General features: G+C 44.6%; 1 protein-coding gene across 1 annotated transcript in view; it reads left to right on the top strand.

Moving 5' to 3' along the window:
• ANTXR1 (ANTXR cell adhesion molecule 1) overlaps nt 1-26,016 on the top strand; it is a 246,169-nt gene that overhangs the window by 119,013 nt on the left and 101,140 nt on the right. Inside the window, exon 13 of the mRNA XM_079940437.1 lies at nt 24,125-24,220. Within this exon, the coding sequence (XP_079796563.1) occupies nt 24,125-24,220 (96 nt within the window). The remainder of the gene's footprint in view (nt 1-24,124; nt 24,221-26,016) is intronic.

The following is a 26,016-nucleotide window of genomic DNA, read 5'->3' as shown; positions in this document are numbered from 1 at the left end:
CCCTGCCTGACTCTTTTAGAAATTGACCCTTTTGGAAACTGCCAACCTGCAGGAAATGATTAAAATACCCCAAATCTAATAACTCCATTCCAGATTCCTCCCTGCTTTTGAATGATCCAACAGTTTGGGCCTGTATTTCTCATTATGTCTGACCAGACCAGAGAAACAGCTATGCCCCGAGGCCGCGAGGGCAGGGAGGTGGGAAGGGGAAATATCTTGGGGCCAAGCGTGTGGTGTGGCAGAAGCAGGACTACAAATTTAAGTTCTGGACCTCTAAACCAAGAAGAAAGGGTGTCCCCACTAATGTACCCCAAAAGGAAAAGAACTCCTGGTAAAGTCCCTCTTAGGTCTTCCCGGCTCACTCCAACCTGCACTTACGTCTCCCATCTCCTTCATCTGAGTGCAAGTCACTAGGTTTTCTGTTCCACTGACCCTTGACTGGTACCACCTCATAACATCTTCTGCATTATTGCCCTGTCGCTTGAGAATGCTGCGTGTCTACAACAAAATTATAAGCACCCTAAGATTTGAGATCCAGGTCCATTCACTCATTTATTCAACAAGTATTCACTGATTATGGACAATGTGCCAGATAGGCACTGCCCTGGGTGCTCGGGATACATCAGGACACAAGACAAAAATCTCTTATCTCGCAGGGATGCGGGGAGAGAAGGCAGACAGTGAACAATGGACGTAACAAATGAATCGCACACTATGTTAAGAAATAATATAGGCTATAGAAAAAATAGAGCAGAGTAAGAGGTACTGCTTGAGTGAGTGAGTTCAAATTTTAAATAGAGATACATTGAGAAGGTGGCATCTGAATAGAGACTTTGAAGTTAACTGTGAGGCACCTGGGGAAAGAACACGCCAAACACTGAGCCCCAGTACTCAGAGCACACAAACCAGGGTCGCCTGGTGTGTACAAGGAAGAAAGTGGTCAGTCACTGGAAGAGAGTGAGTGAGGCGAGCAGTAGGCGGTGAGGTTATGGGGATGGAGAGTGGAGGGTCTTATGAGAACTTCAGCCTTTGCAGAGGCACAACGCAATCTGACTTACACTTGAAAGATCACTCGGCTGCTGGAACAGCCCGTGGGAAGACAAGGATGGAAGAACCATGACTAGTTAGCAGGGTTACGGCAATATTTCAGGCAAAAGTGATGATGGTGGCTTGACTCAGAAGGGAGCAGTGGCAATGAGAGAAGAGGTCAGACTCAGATGTGTCTTAAAGGCAAAGCTAACTTATTTCCCAAAGCATTAGACATAGGGCTTGAGAGGAGAGGAATCAAGAATGGCCCCAAGGTGCAGCCACTATGGAAAACAGTATGGAGATTCCGTAAAGAACTAAAAATAGAGTCGCCATATGATCCAGCAATCCCACTCCCGGGTATATACCTGGAGAAAACCATACTTCGAAAAGATACATGCACCCCAATGTTCAGCGCAGCACTATTTACAATAATCAAGACATGGAAGCAACCTAAATGTCCATCAAGAGATGAATGGATAAAGAAGAAGTGATATATATATATATATATATATATATATATATATATATATATATATATACACACACACAATGGAATATTACTCAGCTGTAAAAAGAATGAAGTAATACCATTTGCAGCAACATGGATGGACCTAGAGATTATCATACTAAGTGAAGGAAGTCAGAAAGAAAAAGACAGATACCATATGATATCACTTATATGTGGAATCTAAAATCTGGTACAAATGAATTTACTTACAAAACAGAAACAGACTCACAGACATAGAAAACAAATTTATGGTTACCAAAGGGGAAAGGGTGTGGGAGGGGTAAATTAGGAGTTTGGGATTAGCAGATACAAACTACTGTATATAAAATAGATAAATAACAAGGTCCTACTGTATAGTGCAGGGAACTAAATTCAATATCCTATAATAAATCATAATGGAAAAGAATATGAAAAAGAAGATAGATAGATAGATATGATACTGAATCACTGTGCTGTACACCAGAAACTAACACAACATTGTAAATCAACTATACTTTGATAAAAAAATTTTTTTAAAAATGACCCCAAGGGCTTTGGCCTAAGTAATTGAAAGGATGGAGTTGCCCTCAGTTGACAGGAAGAAGACTGAAAGGGGAGATTTGAGGCAGAGGGGGATTTGGGAGATCAGTTTTGCTGTCGACCAGTTTTGCAACTTAGACCGAGTTATTTAGCTCCTAGGTGCCTCGATTTCCTAATCTGTAAAATTAGAAAAATAATAATTTACATGTCTTAGCAGTATTGTGAGTATTAAATGAAATGATTATGTAGAGTGCTTGGCGGAAGGCCTGACCAGTAGTAAGTGCTCAATAAATGTTAATTGTTATTATAGTGGAAGCTTAGTCAAAATTACTGACCTAATTGGAGATTCTTCCCAGAGAGTCCGCTTCTCACTTCAGAGTCCCTTATAACAAAAGGATTTTTCTGACCCAAGATGTATTCCTATGAGTACATGTTTGTCACTCGACCAAGCCCAGGTGATTGAAAGGGGGCAGACAAGCCAAAACCATCCAGAGAAGAGGACCTATATTCAAATATTCAATCCCAATCTCCAACAGGTCCTACACAGAAGCTCAAATTAAAAAGACTAAAGCCATCACTGGGCAAAATAGAGATGCAGGTGGAGTGTGTGGTAATCCAGAATATGAAGTAAGGTCTTGGACTTGCCTTTGTTTCCTGGGCAGCCTGTTTGGAGGACAAGGTTTTTAGATCAAAAACTATCCCCTGGGTCTGAGTAAAGGGTTAGACTTGTCAGTACCAGTCTCAGCCTGCCCAGTCCATCACCTGGAACCAAAAATAATTTTAAAATATGTAATTGAGACTCTTTTTTTCTTGCTTTATTTGGTGCCCATTTGGACAACCGTGTCCAAGATCTGCAATGAATAACTGTTGCCTCTGCCAGGAGCAGAAATTCCATGAAGTTTTACAGGAAAGAGATTTTTCCATCCAAGAGCTAAAAGATTCCTATACTAATGGTAAACTTTGTTGAGCTCCATGACTATAGAAAATGGTCAAACATCCAAAGCCCTCTCTTTCCGGCATATTAAACACTTCCCACCTCTAGAGTCTTCACTGGACTCCTTTTTCTTCTCCAACTCTAGCAATAGGTTGAGAAAGTCACTAATATGGTGCTGCTCTAAGGGAAACAGAAAAAAGAAGTTTGTCCTTTTGAGAACAAAGCAAGTAAATTTAGGACCTTAAGGAACTTTTCATGAAAGGTTGTCTTCTTCTGGATAAGTACCTTAAAATTCTATATTTCCCACCCAAGGTGTACAAAAATCAGAGAATCATTCAACAAGTATTTCTCAAACTCCTCCTGTGTCTCCAGTGCTCCATTTACATTTTACAAGTCGCTGTCCCTAAGGAGCTTAAAATCCAGCTTGGGAAATGAGTCCAACAAGCACATAAAAGAGCATGTAACAAAGACCAAGATTGTGGAAGCCAGGTGTATAAATGCTATGGGATTTCAGAGAGGAGAAGAAGGGGTGAATCCAGGAAGAGTCACAAGGGCTTCATGGAGGCCATAAAACCCAACAGGTGATTTGAAAAATGATAAGAACAGGTAAGAAGTGGGAAGGGGCCCTCCCCTAAAGAGAAACCAACGTGAGCAAGGTCTAGATATGGCTATGAGCCTAGTCTGTCCATGGTCCTTCCCAGGAACCATGATTGTTTTCTTCCTTTCCTCTCATTTTGTCTCAATTTCTGGTGCCTTCTAACTGGGGGCCATTTCTCAGGTTGGCAACTACTCTCCTAGGATGTACACTCCACACCCTTGATCACCTGGTGTGTAACAGTGAGGCCCAGCTGATGCTTCTCCCTATTAACTATGATTAGGATTCGATTTGTGTTGGTTTCCAGGATGGAGAATCACAATACTTAAAGAAAGAAAAGAGGGGCTTCCCTGGTGGTGCAGTGGTTGGGAGTCCGCCTGCCGATGCAGGGGACACGGGTTCATGCCCCGGTCCAGGAAGATCCCACATGCCGCGGAGTGGCTGGGCCCGTGAGCCGTGGCCGCTGGGCCTGCGCGTCCGGAGCCTGTGCTCCGTGGCGGGAGAGGCCACGGCAGTGAGAGGCCCACGTGCCACAGAAAAAAAAAAAAAAAATAGATAACCAACAAGGACCTACTGTAGCACAGGGAACTAAACTCAAGATGTTGTAATGACCTATAATGGAAAAGACTGTGAAAAGGAATGTATATATATATATACACATACATATGTGTGTATATATATATATATATATATAAAAAGCTGAATCACTGTGCTGTACACCTAAAACTTCCACAAAATTGTAAATCAACTATACTTCAATTTAAAATTATTTTAATTAAAACAATAATTTTTTTATTTTAAAAATAAAAAAAAAGAGTCATTCTCTCTCATGCACAGTGTAGCCCATATACTCCTAGAGGAAAAACAGACTGTCTCATTCACTATTGCAACCCAGCACCTGGCATAATGCCTGAACATAGTCATTACTCAGTAGATAGCTGGTGACTGAATGAGTGAATGAATGGACTCAATCAAGGGTCACACTGAGCCCATGATTGTACCTGCTGGTAGGAGAGGAAGGGAGCCAGAATGAGGTAGGATTAGAATAGGGGCGCCCAGCTGGTTGGAGGGTAGGCCTCCAAAGGGGATGACCAGCAATCCAATGTGCATATCCAAGGAGCACGGGGAGCTTGAGCCTGAATTAAGAGGACCAAATCTACCAGATGAGAGACCACAACCAGTGAACCAGGCAGGGCAAAAGTCAAAGGCCTCTTTAGAGCGGCGCTAACTCCACAAGAGCAGACCTGGAGAAGGGGATCTAGAAATAACCCACTCAACTGGATCAAGATTCAGGACAGGCTCTGGCCCATGAGAGTCTATAGCACAAGGCTGGAAGGCAAGCAGAACTGCAGAGACTGATATGGACTCTAAGTAACTACGTTTGCTAAGTCCAAGGAACACAAAGATATAATACATGAGAAACAGACAAGTACTCCAAGGATTTGCAATTTAATATGATAAGTTCTTTAATCGAGAAACAAACAACGCCTAGTGATACCAGGAAGCAGAGTGTCTGGGGAATCAAAGAAGGATTCACAAGAGAGATAATAAGTGAACTGGGCCAGGAAGAAAGAGTAGGGATTTACTCAGGGTATGGCCTGGGTAAAGGCATGTTTGGGGCCAGTGGGGCTGTGATTGGTTGGGGTGGGGTATTAGGAGAGAAAGTAGAGACAAAACAATTGGGACCAGTTGGAAAGCCTTCCTTAGCTGCCATATTTTGGAGCTGCTTTAATATTTAATTTAAATATAATACAGGATGCAGTTTTGATGTTGAATTCCAGCATCTCCTCATTCAGGAAATAAACATCTTTCATCTTCAAAAAAAGAACCTAGATAACTAGAGAAAAGCTGTGACATAGGGAACACTGGCGTGCCCTGAGTTCACCCTGGAATAGGCTTCGGACAGAGGGCAGGGACCACCTTCCAACACTGTCTACAGAGTTCTGTTCTAGGCGACTTCCTGGGCGTCCATTTTGTAAGTCAGTTCACTTCTGTTACTAATTGCTTTGAAGTTACTTAGGAAAATGCAAATCCAGGCTAGGTTTATAGGCATATAAATATCTAGGTAAACAAACAGTTGGCATGACTGCCCTTGCCAAAATTTCTTGAATTTCCCCAGCCTAGTAGGGAATGAATCCAGCAGCCTGTGCTGAGTGGCAATCTCGCCTTCCAACATAATAAAAAATTATTGCTCCCTCTTCAGAAAAAGTAAAGATCAGAGAAGACTTTTTTCTTCTATTTCTTTTCCAAGGTAAACAAAATAGTCCAGCAATCAAAATAGGTAGCTATCTTTGGAGTAGCTAATTCATACCAGCAGCTATAAGCATGTGGGCCTCTTCATTAAGGAAAGAAGCGTAGAGAAGCAGTTGCTGGTGGTAAATGGGGCCAAAGATCAGGACTAACGTGTATTGAAAAAGTACTGTGGGCAAAGTGATAGGGAACTCAAAAAAGAACAGCCTGTGCTTGGCCTCCAGAAGCCTACAACGTAGTTACCATGGCAGAATACATACTCCAAGAGGTAAATATATATATTTGGGGGTGCAAAAGGCAAATGTCACAGGGCACCCAGAAATTCTTCGTCTATTCCAAAGACTCGTGAGCCTCCACCCAGGCCTGTGCATAAGTAAATTGACACAAGCACTACAGACTTTGGGGAGAGCCCACTTAACGGGCTTAGTGGGTTACTTCTCAGTTACCCTAAGAAGGCATTCACCTCTTCCTGCAAAAGGGAGCTGGACAAATCATTTTAGAAATTCAAGGATAACATGTAGGCAGCTCATAGTTTACTCAGCCCAAAAACTCTGTCCCTTAAGACAAAAACTCTGTCTTTCCCCCAACAAGACCCTCCCCAAACTGTTTCTCAATTACAGGAAACAGCCCTTGGAGAAGACAAGTCCCTTCCAAACAACCAGTGGAAGGGAAGGACCAGGGCCCACACCCTGACATTCCCCGTAGATTTCTTCACCCTAACATCATTCTACTTCCTGTCCAACTCACTCCCACACCCATCTCTCTCCTTCCTCATTCAACCACCGTCTCTTCACAGACGGTGAAGGATTCTTAACCCGGAAGAATAAGGGCAGACTGGATTGGTGGCGAAATAGGAGACTGACCTTGCAGAGAGTTTGAATGACAGAAAATGGAACCTAGGCTATGGGAAGCCATTCAAAGGAGGCACAAAGCAATGTTTTTCGAAGACTTTGGGATCAGATCAATGTGGCAAAAATCCCAGCCCTTAAATAGCTGGCAGAGGTCCTAGTACACAGTAGATACCCAATTTTAGTCTCCTTGCACTGATGTTATAGGCTCTCTAAGAATCAGTGCGGTGACACGGTTTCCAAAGAGACTCTGACTTCTGGTTGACTTAACAGAAGTATGGTATCTGCGACTTAAGGAAGTGATGGAACCTTGCAACTTGGTGAAGGCAAAATCTCCTTTCAAGTATTATATTTAATAGTAAGGACACTTCAAAGGAAAACCTTGAAAAACTGAATATGTGAAAAAAGTTTACCAAATATGGTAGATCAGATAGAATAATAGAATTGAGACTGTTTAGGCTGAAGACATGAAGAAAGACTTCATGGCCATTTTTCTTTGAAGGGCTGTCCTGAGGTGCATCTGCTTTTATTACACAATAAAATACAACATCTACACAGATCTAAACAAAAATAAATAATATAAAGTAATAAATATACACTAAAAATAAACTAATAATAATAAACATGAAAATACAACATCTATACAGAGCTAAGGAGTAGAATAGGCCGTTAGACAGTTTGTGTTTCAGTTTTTTAAAAGGTCCTTCTAATTGGATGCTACAAACAGGTGGGAATGAGCTTCCTGTTGTATTCAAGTTGTATTCAAGTCCAGGCAACTAGACAAGTTGGCATAATTACATAAAGGCCATTCATGCATCCGATAGGCCATTGGACTGGAAAAGCTTTCAGACTCCTTCCAACGCTGAGAGTCTGAAACTCTAGAACTAAAAGTAAGCTAGTGAAAGAGTAAGGAAAACATTAGCAGTCCTATACAGTGTAACAAATGAGTTTGGCTTTTATATTTTGAAAATAAATATGAGAGCCTCTCGTTGGTGACACTGGAGACTGCAGTTCAAACTAGCCAACACCCCCCCCAATACAAATGAGATTATGTTTCAGACCAAAGTGAACTAAAAGCTCCTCCCGAGAACCATTTGTGTTCAAATAACCTCAAATACACCCTCTCATTTACAGGCAATTGATACACTAGTCACAAATCATTCTCATCTATTTATTAGCTAGTCTCAGCAGAGCCGTACATAATTCGAGGCCTTTTTTTACGATATCCAAGTATTTTTTTTATTTTTATTAACGAGATGACCTGTGGTTTCTTGTACGGTCATTAGAAAGGGCAAAAGACCACAGGCACGTCAGAATGCCAAACTCAGATGTCATGCTGTTTATGAACTGAAATAAAAAGAGTTTGGCAACACCTCTATTTTGATAACGCTTGTATGCATAAAAACCTTTTCAAATATGTTTTGGAGGATTGAGCTGATTTGTTTTTCTTGGATATTTGAGGAATTGGCTTTCAATACTTTTATCTCAAAGCATTTTAGAGGATATTTGCCCTAAGTTTGAAATATCCTTGTTTTGAGAGTAAATGAGGGGATAAAAAGGATTTTTCTGAATCTGTGCTTCAAGAAACTCTGAGATAAGCACATAATAAGATGGTAATATTTATTTTTAGAAATAAAAGTTAAACCCACATACTAATCCATAACCAAGATAAATACAAAGGACCAAACTCAGCAGTTACAAAACACAAGCTTGTTAGACTGGATGCTCAGATATCAAACAACCAAGCTTCTTTGAACACAAAATAAGAATCCCCAGTCTCTGAATAAGAACCTGAGAGAAAGTACACGCCCTCAGTGTACGAACTTTAGTGAAAATGACCAGTATGTGCATTTATGCCTGCTCTTGGGTCATTGGGGGCTATTCCAAAGGGTTGAGTCTTTTGGGTTGAGCGTTCTGGATTCACAAATCCAGTCGTGCGAGGCACAATTGCAGGAAGACGTGCACAGTGTAAAGAGGGTCCAAAAGTGTGTGCGTGTGGAGAGAAAGAGAAAAGGGTGGAGGTGCTAAGGCAGGGAGAGAGGGAGGACAGATTGATAATTTGGGAAATACGACCAAATCGCAGAGAAAGCCTGAGAGCATCTTCTGTCTGCCAACCCTAAAAGAATGCCAGCTCTTTAAACGATCCAAATTTGGCAAAAATCAGTGAACTAGACTATCACAGAACTGGAGGAGACAGCAACCAAACCCAGGCCACATTGTCCTGGTTGGGAGATTCCAGTCACAGTGCACCAGATCACAAGCTCTCTCCGGGTCCTTACACATATCTTCTGATCAGGATATTATTGGGGATGTGATTGACGTTGTTTGCACTCCCAAAGAGCAGACAAACCCTTTCCTCTGCTCCCTACAGAGTGACAGGGTCCCACCAGGGTATATGAGCGCCATTCCTTTTGCAAAGCAGCCAACTTCTCACCTGTTCATTACGGCAGCAAGGAAATTCAAAGGTCAGTGATTTAATTTACAGCTCCCCAAAATAAGTGTCTGTGCCACAAGTAGTACATAACTAGCGTTCCTTTGTTGTAACTGTGGTTGCTAGAACAGATGTTAGTTTAGCCAGTGCCCAAAGCAGTGGGCTTAATATTTTGTTTCATTTATTTAAAAAATTAAAAAGCACTTGAATAATTGGCAACTAAAATATTCCTGGGTTTCTTTTACATACCATCCAGTATCGGGAAAACTGCTTCATTTGCAGGCCAAGGAAGCAGGAAAAGTACAGCTAAGGCAATTTTATTTTATCTGCATGGCCCAAATTCATGGACTTAGAAGAGGTAGCTTAAAAGCTTAAGGCTTTAAAGATTGTATGTAAAGGGTGCAGACTCACCGAAATAAATATCTCACAAAGGCTGTTCATGACAGAGTCCAATCCGGCAACCTCGGTTGACCTTCGGCTGCTGGCCTTAAAATTGGTGAATGCAAATTTTAGATCCCTAACAGATTCAAATATTTGATGATAAGCCAGGATTTGTGTTTCATAATTCCTCACTCTAAATAAAGTTATGTTCATCCTTACTCTGTGCCTTTGATCACATTTCACTTTTCTCCTGGAATGCCCTCTCCTCTCCACCTACCCAAATTTCACCATGGCTACAAGGCCTGCCAAGTGCTGCCTGGACCTGCCCCAGGTCGCCTCACTGATCTTGGCAAGGCCCCTGCACTCCCTCTGCTCTAAGCTCCAGCACTGTGGTTGATGGTATCATTTAGAGATTAACTGCACATAATGCGTGCTGCTCTCTGAGCAAACTCTGTGAATCAGTCCTGACTTTCTAACTGGACAGTGTTAACAACTTCTAGGATTGTAGGCTGCCTTTGTTCATCTTTCTGTGTCTCCTACTGATGAGCAGAATGTGTCAGAAACTCAGTAGAAAATGATTTTTTGGTTTCGCAATACCCTATTATGCAGTTTAGAGACATTGTTTTAAGGACTAGATCATCACGGTCACCAATAGTAAGCATCTATCTCTGGACAGTGCCACCCAATCATAAACATGGCTTCCACCTTTCCAAGTTCATAATCTAAAGCAACAGCTAACAGTATAGAGAAGGGATGCCTGCTTACAGATAATAGATAATAATGATGCTGACTGATATATGATCAATAAGACCAATTGAGCATATGCATTAAATAAATAGTTACATTAAAGGCAAGTAGACAAGTCCCTGTAGCTAATGGAACAAAAAATGAAAAAGAGAAATTAGTCTTTCGCTTCCAATGTCATAGCATTTGAACATTACTAAGTAACTTTCTCTGTAATCCTATTTCTTTTTTTTTTTTTTTAACATCTTTATTGGAGTATAATTGCTTTACAATGGTATGTTAGTTTCAGCTTCACAACAAAATGAATCAGTTATATATATACACATATTCCCATATCTCTTCCCGCTTGCGTCTCCCTCCCTCCCACCCTCCCTATCCCACCCCTCCAGGCGGTCACAAAGCACCGAGCTGATCTCCCTGTGCTATGCGGCTGCTTCCCACTAGCTATCTACCTTACGTTTGGTAGTGTATATATGTCCATGCCTCTTTATCACTTTGTCACCGTTTACCCTTCCCCCTCCCCATAGCCTCAAGTCCGTTCTCTGTAATCCTATTTCAACAGCCCACTCACAGGAACTAAGGCATTCTGAATACTTATGAGTTACATCTTGTCTGCATTATTCTCTAAAAACTGGTTTTGATTAACAAGCTCTATGCATTTTATGGAAAGGAAAGTGCTGAATGAATCCAAGACCTACTTATTATGACCCTCACCATTGCGAGTGACTTGAAATGTCTCTACTGGGTCAGGGTGACAAGAGGATGCTGGAGAATCTTGATACAGAGTGTCCTGCCATGATAAGGACCTCAAAGCTTGAGTGTATAGGCGTGTGGCATCAATCTTCCCCTTCACTGCGTACTAATGATGGCTTATCTAAGTCCTTCTGGTATTATTTTTATAAGGCAAAACGTAATAAGATGTATAGCAAACTAGAATTGACACATCCAAATTATTACTGCTCCTTCAAAATATTTACCTTGGAAAGCTGTATACTTAAGAACGCTGTCAAAATTTCAGCTACCTCCTGCACTCCTGCTGTGGAATTGCCGTGACTCTGAAGGCACAGTATTTGAATGTCCTCTGTCGGGGAATTAGGGAAACATCATCATCATTTGATATCAAAACAACTCCAAACGTTGTGGGAACCAGGTGTGGTGAATGGTGGGTTATCAAGCTGGGAACCTCACTGATAAAAAACAAAGCTTGACTTAGAAGATATCGGATTTACTTTTGGCGGCCTATAAATTGGTTTCACAAACACTTCCAAGGGAGATGTTTCAGAATTCCTTTGAGCACTGGTTGAATCATTGGAGAGTCTCCAGCATCCGAAGCCACCAGTTGGGAGGGAATTAGATTCATTTGGGTGTGGGAGTGCTACTATATTCACTACATGGACAGCCTCACTACTTTATAGCCCTGCTTTTGAAAAAGAGTTCCACAAGGGCTTAGGTAATGCTCACCTAATATGTTTTCTATACTGCCTACTTTGAGGGTTAAGGAATCCAGTATCTTCAGTGCCTATCACTTTTATTGCCATTTCTAGCCCAGATTACCTCTCAGGTAGTAAGAATAAATCATCATATTTGATTACGTTTTACCCCCATTAATGTTTGATCAACTTTAATGGAAGCTATTAAATTTACCATTGGAAAACTCACTTGGATTTCCCTTTCCTTGACATTGTGATGGCAACCTGAGGGCCTGTGGCTTCCCAAATATGTAACCTGGGACCACCCACCAACAGCATAGCTCAGTCACAGCTGCAAGAGGTTGTTCACAGGAATCAAATTTATTTACCTGAGCCAAGTCTGGGCACATCACCAGGAACATGGCTTGGGCATAGAAACAAGGGAAGAATGGAAAGGAAAGTCACAGTTATTGAAGGAGGCCTGTGCCAGGATCTGTACGTACTTTATCCTATGTAACAGCAAAACAATCCTGGGAAGTAGGAGTTATCTCAATTTCATATATGTTGAGAAAAGGAAGTTTAAGAGAGAGGTTGCGTAAGTTGCCTAAAGCCCACATATCAATTAGTGGAAGAATTAGGACTTAAATTTAAATTTTACTGAGTCCAGAAATTCAGTTATTTGTAGTGAGGTGGATGGACCTAGAGTCTGTCATAGAGAGTGAAGTAAGTCAGAAAGAGAAAAACAAATACCGTATGCTAACACGTATATATGGAATCTAAAAAAAAAAAAAAAGGTTCTGAAGAACCTAGGGGCAGGACGGGAATAAAGACGCAGACCTACTAGAGAATGGACTCGAGGACACGGGGAGGGGGAAGGGTAAGCTGGGACGAAGTGAGAGAGTGGCATGGACATATATACACTACCAAATGTAAAATAGATAGCTAGTGGGAAGCAGCTGCATAGCACAGGGAGATCAGCTCAGTGCTTTGTGACCACCTAGAGGGGTGGGATAGGGAGGGTGGGAGGGAGACGCAAGAGGGAGGAGATATGGGGATATATGTATATGTATGGCTGATTCACTTTGTTATAAAGCAGAAACTAACACACCATTGTAAAGCAATTATACTCCAATAAACATGTTAAAAAACAAAAGCAAAATTTACTGCAAAGCTCGGGCTCTTTGCAGCAAGGCTGGTGAGCTGTTTCCAGTGACGGGACCATGGAGGGGGTGGTGAGCAGCCTGGGGCAACGTTGGTGCCTGTGCCATTTCTGCCCCCCACAAACGGTGGAAGGCATTAATCTGCCAAACCGTCATTTCCCTCAGTCTAATAAATACTTGAGGAACAAGTCCTTTTGTGTTTGAAACATTGTATTACATCTCAAAGTCACAAAGATGAGTAAAGTCATATATATGTCCTCCAGGGGCTTAGAGTTCAATGAAAGGCACATGATGATATAATATCTATAATATACAGGAGACGGTAAGATAGAGATATAAGATAAAATGAGAGCCCAAACTCAGAGTTCAGTGGTAGCATTTACTTGTCTGTATTCCCCACTCAACTACAAGGTGTATGATTAGAAAGACCGTGTCCATCTTTACGCCAGTGCTTGTAGAGGGCCTGGCACATAGTAGGTGTTCAATAAATATGTAAGGTATAAATGCACCGGGTGGAGCCTGAGCTAAGACTTGAAAGATGAAAAACAGTTGCCCAAGCAGTGAAAGGAAGAAAGGGTGTTTCAGGGAGAAGAACATGAGAGAGCAGTGAGGTGTATACAGGGAACTACACGTGGTTGAGTTTCGTCAAAGCACAAAGTGTAAGGAAGGAGGTGGTGAGAAAGGAGGTTGGAGAAAAGAGAGGCTTAGTTGTGAAGGGCCTTGAGCTAAGGACTCTTGGACTGAGGGATCCATAAATGGATTCTGGGGATTTGATGGACCACCCCCACCTCCAAAATTATAATCAAAATTAGTGAGCTTGTGTACAAATGTGAACACGTACTTTTCCGAGGAAAGGGTGTATCACTTTCATCAAAGTCTCCAGTATTAAGAACTCTGGACAGTGAAGAGCTGTTGAAGAGTTCATGGGTGGGCAGAGCTGTCATAATAACATTTTAGGTCGATGACTCTAGATGCAGTGGTAGAGGATGGAATTTGGCTGACAAGGATGGTGGTGGAGGAACCAGTGAAGCGATAACTACAGCTGGCCAGAAAAAAAAGTAGTAAGATTCTAAGCCTAATCAAGTATTGGAGAAGGAGTAGACAAGGGCAGATTCAAGAAGTCCTTAGGTGGTCAAAGGAGCAGATGTGCTGATAGGAGGGTGTGACCTCAGGTAGGAGAGAGAGGGAAAAAGAAAACTGAGATGGACTTCCAGATTTCGCACTTGGATTGATGGGTAGTACCATTGAATGAGGGGAAGAGAACGAACAGGTTCGAAGGGGAAAACAGGGAGCTGAGTTGGAACTGTTGAGTTTGCAGTGTCAGTAGGACCTACCAGACAGTGGAATGACCCTGACTATGACCCTGAAGCATAAGGAGAGATCTAGTCTAGAGATAAAGAGTTGAGTCATCAATATCTAGATGAGAGTTTAAACTATGAAAGGAAATGAGACAGCCCATGTTTAGAAAGTTTTAGAAAGAGTTTTAGAAAGAAAAACAGCAAGAGACCAAGAATGAATCCATGGGTCATACAACATGGTTAGCGTATTGAATGCCACCGAATTGTATACTACAAACGGTTAAAATGGCAAATGTTATGTGTATATATATTTTACCATAATTTTTTTTTTCTTTGCGGTACGCGGGCGTCTCACTGTTGTGGCCTCTCCCGTTGCAGAGCGCAGGCTCCGGACGCGCAGGCTCCGCGACCATGGCTCACGGGCCCAGCCGCTCCGCGGCATGTGGAATCTTCCCGGACCGGGGCACGAACCCGTGTCCCCTGCATCGGCAGGCGGACTCTCAACCACTGCGCCACCAGGGAAGCCCTACCATAATTTTTTAAAGTGAAAAAAAAAGTAGACACTTCAGGCACAATAAAAAGTATATACCTTTCTTGGGCTTCCCTGGTGGCTCAGTGGTTGAGAGTCCGCCTGCCGATGCAGGGGACACGGGTTCGTGCCCCAGTTTGGGAAGATCCCACATGCCGCGGAGCGGCTGGGCCCGTGAGCCATGGCCACTGAGCCTGCGCGTCCGGAGCCTGCGCTCTGCAACGGGAGAGGCCACAACAGTGAGACGCCCGCGTACCGCAAAGAAAAAAAAAAAAAGTATATACCTTTCTTAAAAAAATGGATCCATGTGGCATGCTGACATTTAAGGGACTGCATACAAGGAAAAGCCCATGGGGAGGCGGGCAAGGAATAATCAGAGATAGGAGGAAGGAAGCTGAGGAGAGCACTGCCGCAGATGCCAGGGCAATAGAATTCCAATAAAATGCAGGGTGGGATGGGTGGAGAAGTTAGATAATGGCTAAAGTTACTTCCAGAAATAACAGTCAGAATATATAAGCTCTGGGAGAGAATTTTGGTCTCTAGGCTTGCCCATCCAGAACTTCTCAGCAGCAATAAAATGACTTAAATTTCATCTTTCGAAAGAAAACTTGCCTGTACTCTGCCAGCTTTGTCTGGGCAGGAAACAGAGCTCATACCAGCTGCTGAGGATGGTTCGAAATTCCACTTCAGAGCACTGGAATGTGACACCTCCCAAGTGGGAGCAAAGCTGCCTGGAGTGGAGCGTGACGGGTGCAGCAGGGGGTACAGAGCCTTCCAGCCTCCCTCGGAGGAGCTGACGCTCCTCTGCCTGCTCACAGGTTCTCCCATCTGAGCAGGAAAAGTCAGCATGTCCTTGGTCCCTTAATCTCTGTCTGCACATCCCCCTCTCACCCAGATGGCCTCTTGGGTATTTAGAACAAGCAAGTTGCCATGAGATCACAAGATCATGGACCAGAACTGCCCGTAGTGGAAGGGCCTCTTTGCCTTGAGTGCTTTTCAACAGTGCCTCAAAGACATTCTCACTCAATACCAGAGAAATAGGGACAGGGCCGTGGATGGAGGGAGGAGAGGAAGAGGGACCACTGGGTAGCCTCACGTCATAGCAAAGTCTCCTCGTCGCGTCCTGGAGTGCCCTGTGGCATCATCATTTACCAACTGAAACCAGGGAAACAACCTTGCCAGCTTTTAAAAATATCTAATGGATCAACAGCTGTTTTCCTGTCATATTTTTGGCAGAGTTTGGCTAATAGCCCTTCAATGTGGCAGAATAAACCTGCTAATTCATTCTTCAGGTTAAAGGTTTAAAAGACGGCCTCATCTAACCATGTGAAAGAATCTGAGTACCTTTAGTAACTCAGTGGTGATTTTCAGAATCCACAAAACCTAGCCTAGATCCTAGAACTGCAGCAAACCCACCGCCCATCAGGGAGGGCTCTCCTTAACCTTTGTTAATAATTCCTGTACACTGTTTTCAAAATGTAATTGTTACAATTACCAGGGTCCATCCTGGGGGAAGTTCAAATAAGAGATATTGGAGGGATCCCTGTCCTGGGGGCAAAAAAGCATGTGAAAAAATAGAAATGAGACCCTCAAACCATATATGAAAACCTCAGTATTGCCTTTGTCGTTGCGGACTGGAGACTAAGGCTGAGTGTGGCAGCAAATGGGCTGGAAACTGAAGCCCAGGATTCAACAGCTTTGCCAACCTCGTCGCGGGCATGGGGCCTGTCTAGGGAAGACTCACAGCCAGGGGCAGAGTTACGGGAACGCTGATGAAGTTTAAGTTTCAGGGATGCTTATTTGAATGGGTCCCTTCTAGGCCTCCTAAGGTCCTGGGAGGGGTGCTTATTATTTTGCATTTGTATTTTTATGTTCTTTTTCTTAAAGAGGCCTCCCAAATCGTACAAGCATCAGGCCCCCCACAAAACCAGCCTGCATGGAGCAGAAGAAGACAGCCTCTGCTCTCTCTCGGTGGACAGCACGCTCCCCAGATAGGAAGGGGAGAGCAGAGGCCCCTGTTCGCTGTGCTCTGGCCTCGTTTACTGAATGAGTAAAGGGGAAGAAAGGCCTGGAGTTTTACACACAGGAGTGGGGAAGGATGCTCCCTCCTTAACTGAGACAGTTTTCCAGGCAGAACTGAAGACACTTCATTGGCTACATAATAACCCCATGCCTGAACGACAAGGAGGAATCCCAGTTCAAACCCAGCTTGGAGATGGGGATTCCACCAAGTTTCTTTAAGTTGAGCTTCCCCCAGTTTCCCATCATTCCTCTCAGTTTGACCCTCCTCCCTTTACCCTGGCCGGCAAGCAGCTAAGGGCTATACAGACGTCTCTGAAGCCAGGGGGAACGACAGGCAGGGGCCCACTGGGGGCCTTCCCCCTTGTGGGGACAGTTTTTTTTTCCCCTTTTCTTTCTGTTTTTTTTTCCCCTTTTCTTTCTGTTTTTTTAAAGATAAAATGTTCAGAGCCAAAAAAAATCCACCATAAAAAAAAACAAGACAGGAAGGAACGGCGATGCCTGATGCTCTGTTGCCCAGAGGCCTCCCTCTCTCCTGTCACATAAGATCCCTCACCCCCCCTGCCGTGCGTCAGAAATCCAAAATTACTAGAAACCTACCACGTGAGAGATGCTTTCATTATTCAAGTTTCCAAATCTATTCTCTTGAAAACAATGCTTCCTCATCTTAAAAGATGCCCTCGTTTGGTGAGCCGGGGACAAAGTCATTTTAAAAACCCATGATGGAGGCTTCCCTGGTGGCACAGTGGTTGAGAGTCCACCTGCCGATGCAGAGGACACGGGTTCAAGCCCCGGTCTGGGAAGATCCCACATGCCGCGGAGCGGCTGGGCCCATGAGCCACAACTACTGAGCCTGCGCGTCTGGAGCCTGTGCTCCACAACAAGAGAGGCCGTGATCGTGAGAGGCCTGCGCACCGCGATGAAGAGTGGCCCCCACTTGCCACAACTAGAGAAAGACCTCGCACAGAAACGAAGACGCAACACAGCCATAAATAAATACAAATTTAAAATATATATATAAAAAGCCATGATGCAGGGATTTGCCTTGCAAGCCAGGCAGCCTTCAGGGAAATTTATCCTAACAAGGAATGACCAGAGGAAGGAGCAGCCCGAGCATCTGCCCTCGTGTTTAATATTCTGTGTCTGCGTGCTCCACCGCAGGCCTCTGTGAGCATCTTATACCTCAGCGTTCATAGGGAAGAAGGCATAAAACTACTACTTATTGAAGAAAATGGATGTCCCCTCCCCTAACTGGAAGATGTACCTCCTTAGCACCGCTTCCTTTCATCTCTAGTCACACCCCAAAGCCCCCCACCTCCTGCTGAAAATATTTTAAACCAAAGGGCCATGTTGATTTATTAAACTTTATTTTTACTTTTTAAAGAAAATAAGAAATGAACTTGTGTTGGTATCTAGGCTGTTGGGAAGATAACAGTGGCAGGAGGCAATCTTTGGTTATTTATCTGCTGCTGCCTTCCCTTCTGAAATCTCTTTCAAAGCTTCCAGAGAATTCCATGCAGAGGCTGCCCAGCAAGGACAGGAGAAGAGTTTGCTGGGCAGGTCAGCTCCTGCTCTCGCTTCTTGTCAGAAAGTCAAGTCCAGGCAAGGCCCCACTCAGGCTCCCCTCCCCGGCGTCAGAGAGCCTGGAGGATGCATCCGCTTCCAAGCCTGGAGGCTGGCTGGTTCGGAACTTCTGCGTGGTGAGGAAGCCACCTCGCCTCCTGCCATTTAGCCATCCAAGACAGAGCCTGGGCAGGCGCATTTAGGCCCTGACCCAAATGGCCCTGCTCAGCCCCATGGTGGAGGCCATGTGGGCCCAGGGGTCTTTGCAGTCCTACCACCCTGTGCCCTGGTGAAGGGAGGAGCAGAGGCCGAGTCCACACGCTTGTCCTGAGTCAGGCTGAGAGCAGTGGTCAGCCCATGACCCTCCTGAGCTCCGATCCAGGAAGAAGCTTTGGGGAGCAGGCAGCGCGTAACACAGGGTGTGCCAGCAGACAGTGAGCTGGGACACAGGAGGGTAGGTTGGAGGCCAAAGCCCGAGGAGCCAAGGCAGTTTGCACCAGTGCAGGAGGACAGAGCCAGGTTCTGGGCCACCAGGCTACATGGTGTGGGCTGTGGAACATTCCACATGCCTCCTGGCCCACGGCAAAGTCTTAGCACCCAAAGGGGCTTTTCATCTTGGGACTAGATGAAAATGCAAAAGGATTCATTTAGAGTAGCTGAACTAATTTCACGAATGAAGCAGATACTAAACAGGGCAGATGTGTATGTATTTCTACTACATACTCATATTCATTCAACAGGTAACACAGAGCCATCCTTACATGATTGTCAATTCCTCTTCACAAGGTAATTGATAGAAATTCCAATTCAAGATCATAAGGGGCAACCAGGCCCTGCTGTGGCCTCCATCCCTTTCGGACTTCACTCTGAAATACACTTGCACTATGTGACTCTCTGATCCACCCAGAGCCGTGTGGATGAACTTCCTTCCATCAGGTGGAGCGATTACAAACACGGTCTCAGTCTCTCATGCAGCTGCCTTATGTTTAGTCTTTCAAGTATAGATATTAAGCGAATTTTTTATAAATCTGGCATTAGAGTGTAATGATGAAGTGGAAGGGGACAAGGTTCTAAAATCAGACTGTGAAGGTTCAATTCCCAGTTTTGCAACATTAAAATTGAGGGCATATAAATATGTCCATAAGTGGTACAGGAAGGGTCTGGGTAAGTTACATACCTTCGCTGAGTCTCCTTGTTCCTTATTCAAAAAGGGGATAACAGTTCCTGCAACAAGACTGCTTTAACAAGGCTCGTTTAATTAAATGAGCTCATGCATAGGTAGCACTTTGCCTAGTGCCGGGAATGCAGATAGCACACAATAACAGTCGCTATCGTTAGTAAAATTAGTACAAAGACATCCATGAAAATGCAAGAGTTTCAGAAGGAGTGACCTTGTAAAATGTCATCCTAAAAGACTGGGAGGGACTGCAGGAGCCTTCCACCTGGGCCTTCGACCTCCAGTCTTCCCCTCAGGTCCATACTCTATGCACTGAAAGCATTTACTTCCCAAGAAACAAGTCCGATCACAGTCTCCCCAGGTTGAAGCCACTCAGGCTCAAGATAGAAGCCATGCCCCTCAGCTTGGGCTCCAACAGTGGGGACCCTGCCTCCTTCACCCCTACACCATGCACTTTGTGTTTTCTTTCTGTGCAGGAATGCCAAGCTCTCCTTCGCCCTGAGGGCGAGAATCCAGTGTCACCTCCTCAGTGCTAGTTCCAGACACTTAGTTCTTAGTGCTTGCTGAGGGCAGTAACCTGCTGGTTGAACTTGTAGGCTGTGGAACCAAATGGCCCAACTCTGTTAAAAATTTAGTTTATTGAAATATAGTTGATTTACAATGTTAATTTCTGCTATACAGCAAAGTGATTCAGTTATACACATATATACATTCCTTTTCATATTCTTCTCCATTTATGGTTTATCACAGGATATTGGCTATAGTTCCCTGTGCTATACCGTAGTACCTTATTGTTTATCCATTCTCTGTATAATAGTTTGCATCTGCTAATCCTAAACTACCAATCCATCCCTCCCTCCCCCTTGGCAACCACACGTCTGTTCTCTGTCTGTGAGTCTGTTTCTGTTTTGTAGATAGGTTCATTTGTGCCATATTTTAGATTCCACATATAAGTGATATCATATGGTATCTGCCTTTCTCCGTCTGACTTACTTCGTTTAGTATGATAATCTCTAGGTCCATCCATGTTGCTGCAAATGTCATTATTTTATTCTTTATTATGGCTGAGTAGTATTCCATTGTATATATGTACCATATCTTCTTTATCCATTCATCTGTCAGTGGACATTTAGGTTGCTTTCATGTCTTACCAAATGGCCCAGTTTTAAATTCTGGTTTCTCCCTGTGACCTTGGGCAAGTTGCTTCTTCTGTCCTTGCCTCAGTATTTTTCTGTAAGATAGGAAAAAACAATATTATTGAATTCATAAGGTTGTTAATATTAAGTGAACTAACACATGGAAAGCATGTTAGTACATATTTAGAAAGGACAGTCCCTGGCACATAGTAAGTGTTCAATAAATACGAGCTATACTGATAACAAGTATTATTATCATCACTATCATTACTACTATTGCACCAGAATGTAAGCTTTAAGACTCAAGAGACTGTTTGCTTTTTTCACTGCCTGGCACATAAAAGGTGCTGCGTGAAACTCACAGATATAGAGAACAAACTAGTGGTTACCAGTGGCGGGCGGGAGGTTGGGGAGGGGCAACCGAGGGGTTGGGGGGGCGAGAGGTTCAAACTGTTGGGTGTAAGATAGACTCAAGGATGTACTGTACAACACGGGGAATAGAGCTCACCATTTGTTATAACTGCAAATGGAAAGTAACCTTTAAAGTTGTATTAAAATTTTTTTAAATTTTTTAAATAAAATAAAAACTATCCAAAAATAAATTAATTAATTAAAGGTGCTGCGTGTACAGCTGTTGAATAACAACACACAGGCCCCTGAGTGTGGGTAACGGTTGATATATATTCCTCATCAGACCATGAGCACCTTGGTTCTGTGTGATCCATCCTTACCGCTGAGGTCTGCTCCATGGGTACCGGACGGACCCTCAGTAAACGTTTGCTGAATGAATCCATGAACGAACCTCCTCCGAGGTTGCATGCACATGTTACCTACTTGTAGGACATTAGCTTCATGTCTAAGTTCATCAGAGATTCATGCCTCTTGTCTGACGGTGACCCTTTTACACTGGGTGTTTGTATATAACGGTGCTGGAAGATCTTGAAAACCAGGCAGTGCGTTGGGGGGCTTTACTGGGGGCTGCATCCAGAGCAAGGGTCAGTCCCTCCAGGAGCGTCTGCCCCACTGCATTTCCACTCCCCCAGCGTCCCCACTGCACCTTGCCCCTGCTGAGCCCCACGCTGTCCTCCTTTACTACGGAAGGGAGGGCTGGGACCAGGCAGACCAAGCCTGGTCAGAGAGGGGCGGGATGAAGCTTTGTCTGAATCCAGGAAATCTCCTTCAGGAGCTGAAGCCTCCCCTCTCCCCTTGTGGTCCCGGTCCTCCACCCTCCCCACTTCGCAGGAAAAGTCCTTCTTTTTCCAGAAGGAATTAAAATAATTTTCCCCACAATATATCAGCTTTTCTGCTTCAGTTCCTCTCTCTAGAGTGAAAGTAAAATCAGGAGAGGGGAGATTGCATATAATGGGAATAAATGCAGTCTGTAGTCTTTACTAAATTATAACCTTATACTGAAAGACCACTGTTTTATAAGCCTTGCAGTAACCAAACCACTTATTATTCCGACGGCAAACAGACTTATGATCTGAAATGGCCACCATGTTTGCTGGCCACGAGGAAACAAAGGGAGGATGAGTTACAGCTCAGCGTCTGACCTGATAGCTTCCATCCCACTTGTCCAGCCATGTCTGCTTACATCTTACAGCTCATTTTCCCCTCACATCAATGCAATGAGGCAGGTGAGGTTCAGCATCTCCATTTTATGGGCGTGGAACGTAGAGACTGAAAGATCAAGGGGGCTGTCCTTGACTAACAGTAAGTTTGGAGAACACACGGGATTTCTTTGTATCTTCGAGGAGAGCATCCGTCTGCCGTAGCTCATGCATAAACGTTGTGGGTCCAAGAGCGTCCTCTGGCTGCTGTGCCCTCTCCCCACCCACTGCCCAGCCCTGCACCTGCACTTGTGAGGTACAGCTCCCTCGGGGACAATCTGGCATTCCCAAGCCTTGGCTTGGTGGGAACCGAGTGTTTAGTTCCCTGGCTTTTGGGTCAAAGACATTCCAGGGAGTAAAAGCTGCCTTTAAACAGCTTCCAGTAGCCCCCACTGAGCACTCAGAGTAGGGGTGAGTCACGCCCCAGCTCTGCCATTAACCTGCTGTGTAGCCTCGGACGGGCCATCCAACCTCCCCCTCTGTAAATGGTTGGGGAGAGGGCAGCTTTGAAAGTCTGATCATGCTGTGAACAGTCTCCCCTGAAGACACATGCTCTGAAGGTCATGAGTGTTGTTTCGGGAGGGTCACACCTCCCATCCACTTGAGCCCATCTGTGTACCCCATAGGTCCACTGATCCTGGGTGAGAACCCCAGGGCCATGTGAGCCCTGATACCATAGGGAGGAGCCCCAAGTGCAGATTTTTAAAATACAACTTCAAGAGTTTACTTTCTCATTGTGCAATGTTCAACAAAGAAAAAGAAAGGCAAAGACAGATTTTTTTTTAATTACCATAAATCCACTACGAGCAAAATCACCATTACATTTGAGTAAATAGCCCTCAGTCTCTCTCTCCCTCTTGGCAAACATAAGTCCACTCATTATATCAGGGCTGTTCTCTCAGGTCATTTAAATATTATGTGTAAATATAATGTCTACAGAGTAATTGGTGGTTCTACCATGTATTATTAACTATTCCTTAATTGTTAAACATTTAGGTTGCTTTCCTTTATCATCAGCATCTGTGCAAACATATCTGATTTGGGGGGGAGCTATATTGCCAGCTATATTCAGAAGGGGTACCTATGACAATTAATACCTGTGACAACTTGCCCCTCGCCCCCAGCTCCAAAGGTTGTACCCACTTGCACTCCCGGTAGCTGGGAAGAAGGGGTGGTGGCGGGGACTTAAATCTGCTCCCTTGAACCAGCAGCCCCAGAATACTGACACCGAGGGAGTGGGATCTCTGTTGATGAAAGTTAATCATCATGTCAGCCCACGGCAACTGTCTGTCTTGGGGACTGGCCTAAGCATGTTTGGAAGTGGGCATGATTTGTCTTGGGCGCCTGCTTCATTGGACCCGAGAGCAGCGTTGACTCAGTCACCACACCCCTCCCCTCCCAGGGTCAGCAGAAGCTGCCTCACCCTCTACTCCCTGGAATCCCTCTGCCCTTTATCACATCCCATCAGTGGGCTCTAGACTTTGCCTCGTGACTCTCTTACACGCACCTACGAGACACGGGCTCAGGCAAGCAGGCTGAGTTGAGAATTGTCCCAAGTCCAGCCCAAGGGGTGGCGGGAACAGCAGTTCCAGGGAGTGGGAGGCTGTCACCGGGCACAGGGTGATGGTCCGGAGGCAGATGGCGGTGGTAGGCCATCTCAGTGCCCAGCTGCAGAGGCAGCCATCTGCTCTGTCTCCTGCAGGATTGGTCCTTCAGGCTGTTGTTCCAAGAGAAGAATGGGGCCTCCCTGAAAAGACAAACCCACTTCTCATGAGAACTGACTACATAGAGTGTGTTGCCCAGAATGTTGGGCAGCACAGTTTACTTGGCAAACTGTGCTCTTCTCTGGGCCTTAAATCTGCATACTGGGGATGGGAGTGCGGGGAGGGAGAGACCACAGGTATTGCCTTGCCCCCCAAGCTCACATGCTGGTTGCGCGCACAGCCGGCCCCACTGCTGACCGCCCTCTCTCTCGGCCCCGCAGTCCGATGGCTCCATCCTGGCGATCGCCCTGCTGATCCTGTTCCTGCTTCTGGCCCTGGCTCTCCTCTGGTGGTTCTGGCCCCTCTGCTGCACCGTGGTAAGTGCCCCAAGCTTCCCCCCCGGCCTCAGACCTCAGGCGGCTCAAAGCAAAGAATGACACAGGTTAACAGGACCATGAGTAGGTAGAGGGCAACAAGAAACTGTGTAAATAATTAACAATAAGTCTAGCGTCTTTTGTACAATTTTTATAAAATTGGCAAAAACTAACATGATTGGGCTTCCCTGGTGGCGCAGTGGTTGAGAGTCCGCCTGCCGATGCAGGGGACACGGGTTCGTGCTCCGGTCCGGGAGGATCCCACATGCCGTGGAGCGGCTGGGCCCGTGAGCCATGGCCACTGAGCCTGTGTGTCCGGAGCCTGTGCTCCGCAATGGGAGAGGCCACAACAGTGAGAGGCCCGCATACCGCAAAAAAAAAAAAAAAAAAAAGAGTGGCACCTACCTTTATTTTATTCTTTTAGCTACCACTTATAGGACACACCTATATGTGCCCAGCACAGGATCAGTAAGGATCTCCTCCCCATCACCGTCACCTGGAGCCACCACATAGCTCTGGCCAGCATCCCCAAATAGTGCAGGGCCTGGGATAACCCGCCATCACCTGCCGTGCCCAAATGATATGTGCTTGTCTATCAGTTTCTATTCCCTGGCCCCCAAACCAGGAAAACACCAAACAAAGTAATATCCAAATGAAAAAAAAACATTAGCTCTTGCAAGTCTAGTTCTAGCACATGCCCTGACTTCATGCACAATCAGAGCATGCGCTGTAAAGGCAGGTGCGTTTGAAGCGAGCGCTGCTCCACTGCCACAGCTTCTTCCATTCCCTGCATCTCAGTTCTTCCATGGCAGGCCCAGCAGAGGAAAATAGATGGTGAGCATCTCCAGGCTAGAGCTTGTCTTCACTTTATCTCTGGAAATCCAGCATTTAGCATACAGTGCAAGGCGACTCAAATCTGTGTGTAGGACAGAAACTGAAGCCTCATAGAGCACTAGACTTGAACAAAAGGGAGAAATGGTTTCAAACAACACTTTAAAGAGATGATAAATGGATGAATGCAAAACTCAGTCAGGATGTGGATCCCTGTGGCAAGGATTCTGGAAAGAAAGAGGCTTTTGCACCAACAGAAGCCTCTGGTTTTGAGGGGAAAAGATGACTTGTAGCAGACAAGCATGTGTGGGTGGGAGGGACCCTGGTGGGAGGGACAGGTGCAAGTCTCAGGTCAATTAGTGTAATCCAGGCTGGAGTGATTTCACCAAGATTTTAAGCAGTCTTAAGCACAGCAGCCCCAGATTTAAATGTTTAAATACTTAAGGCTGCATAACCATGTTATTTTTAAGGTTAAAAAAAACACTGAGGCAGCCAGACTGCTTTCTATGGTGATTCAAAAGGAAGCATATCTTCAAGTCTGGAATTCTCGTGGGAAGAAAACTTTCAGAGGGCTCTTAAAGAAGAGGGTGGCTGGGAGTGTTGGTGGTGGCAGCCTGAGGTGAACACTGGGGCTTCTGTTGTAGTAGGCATCACCCTTTGTTCACTTAGTCCCTTTGATTATTAAAAACAGTTACCTCTGGGTGGGGACAGCTAGGAACAATACAACAGCCAAGCAGTACTCCACCATTTACTGGTTGTGTGATCTTGGGCAAGTTACTTAACCTCTCTGTGCCCCAGTTTCCTCATTTATATGATGAGGACGATGAGAGCTCTGACCTCATAGGTAGATGGTGAAAATTAAAGGATTATCTATATATCTGCTTAAGATTGTTCCTTGTATTATTATTAATAATTACTATTATTAATATTTTAAAATATTTACTATAATAGGAATATATAACTGTACT

Source organism: Stenella coeruleoalba, assembly GCF_951394435.1.
Source record: "Stenella coeruleoalba genome assembly, chromosome: 13".
NCBI lineage: Eukaryota > Metazoa > Chordata > Mammalia > Artiodactyla > Delphinidae > Stenella > Stenella coeruleoalba.
This window is presented reverse-complemented; position numbering and strand designations above follow the sequence as displayed.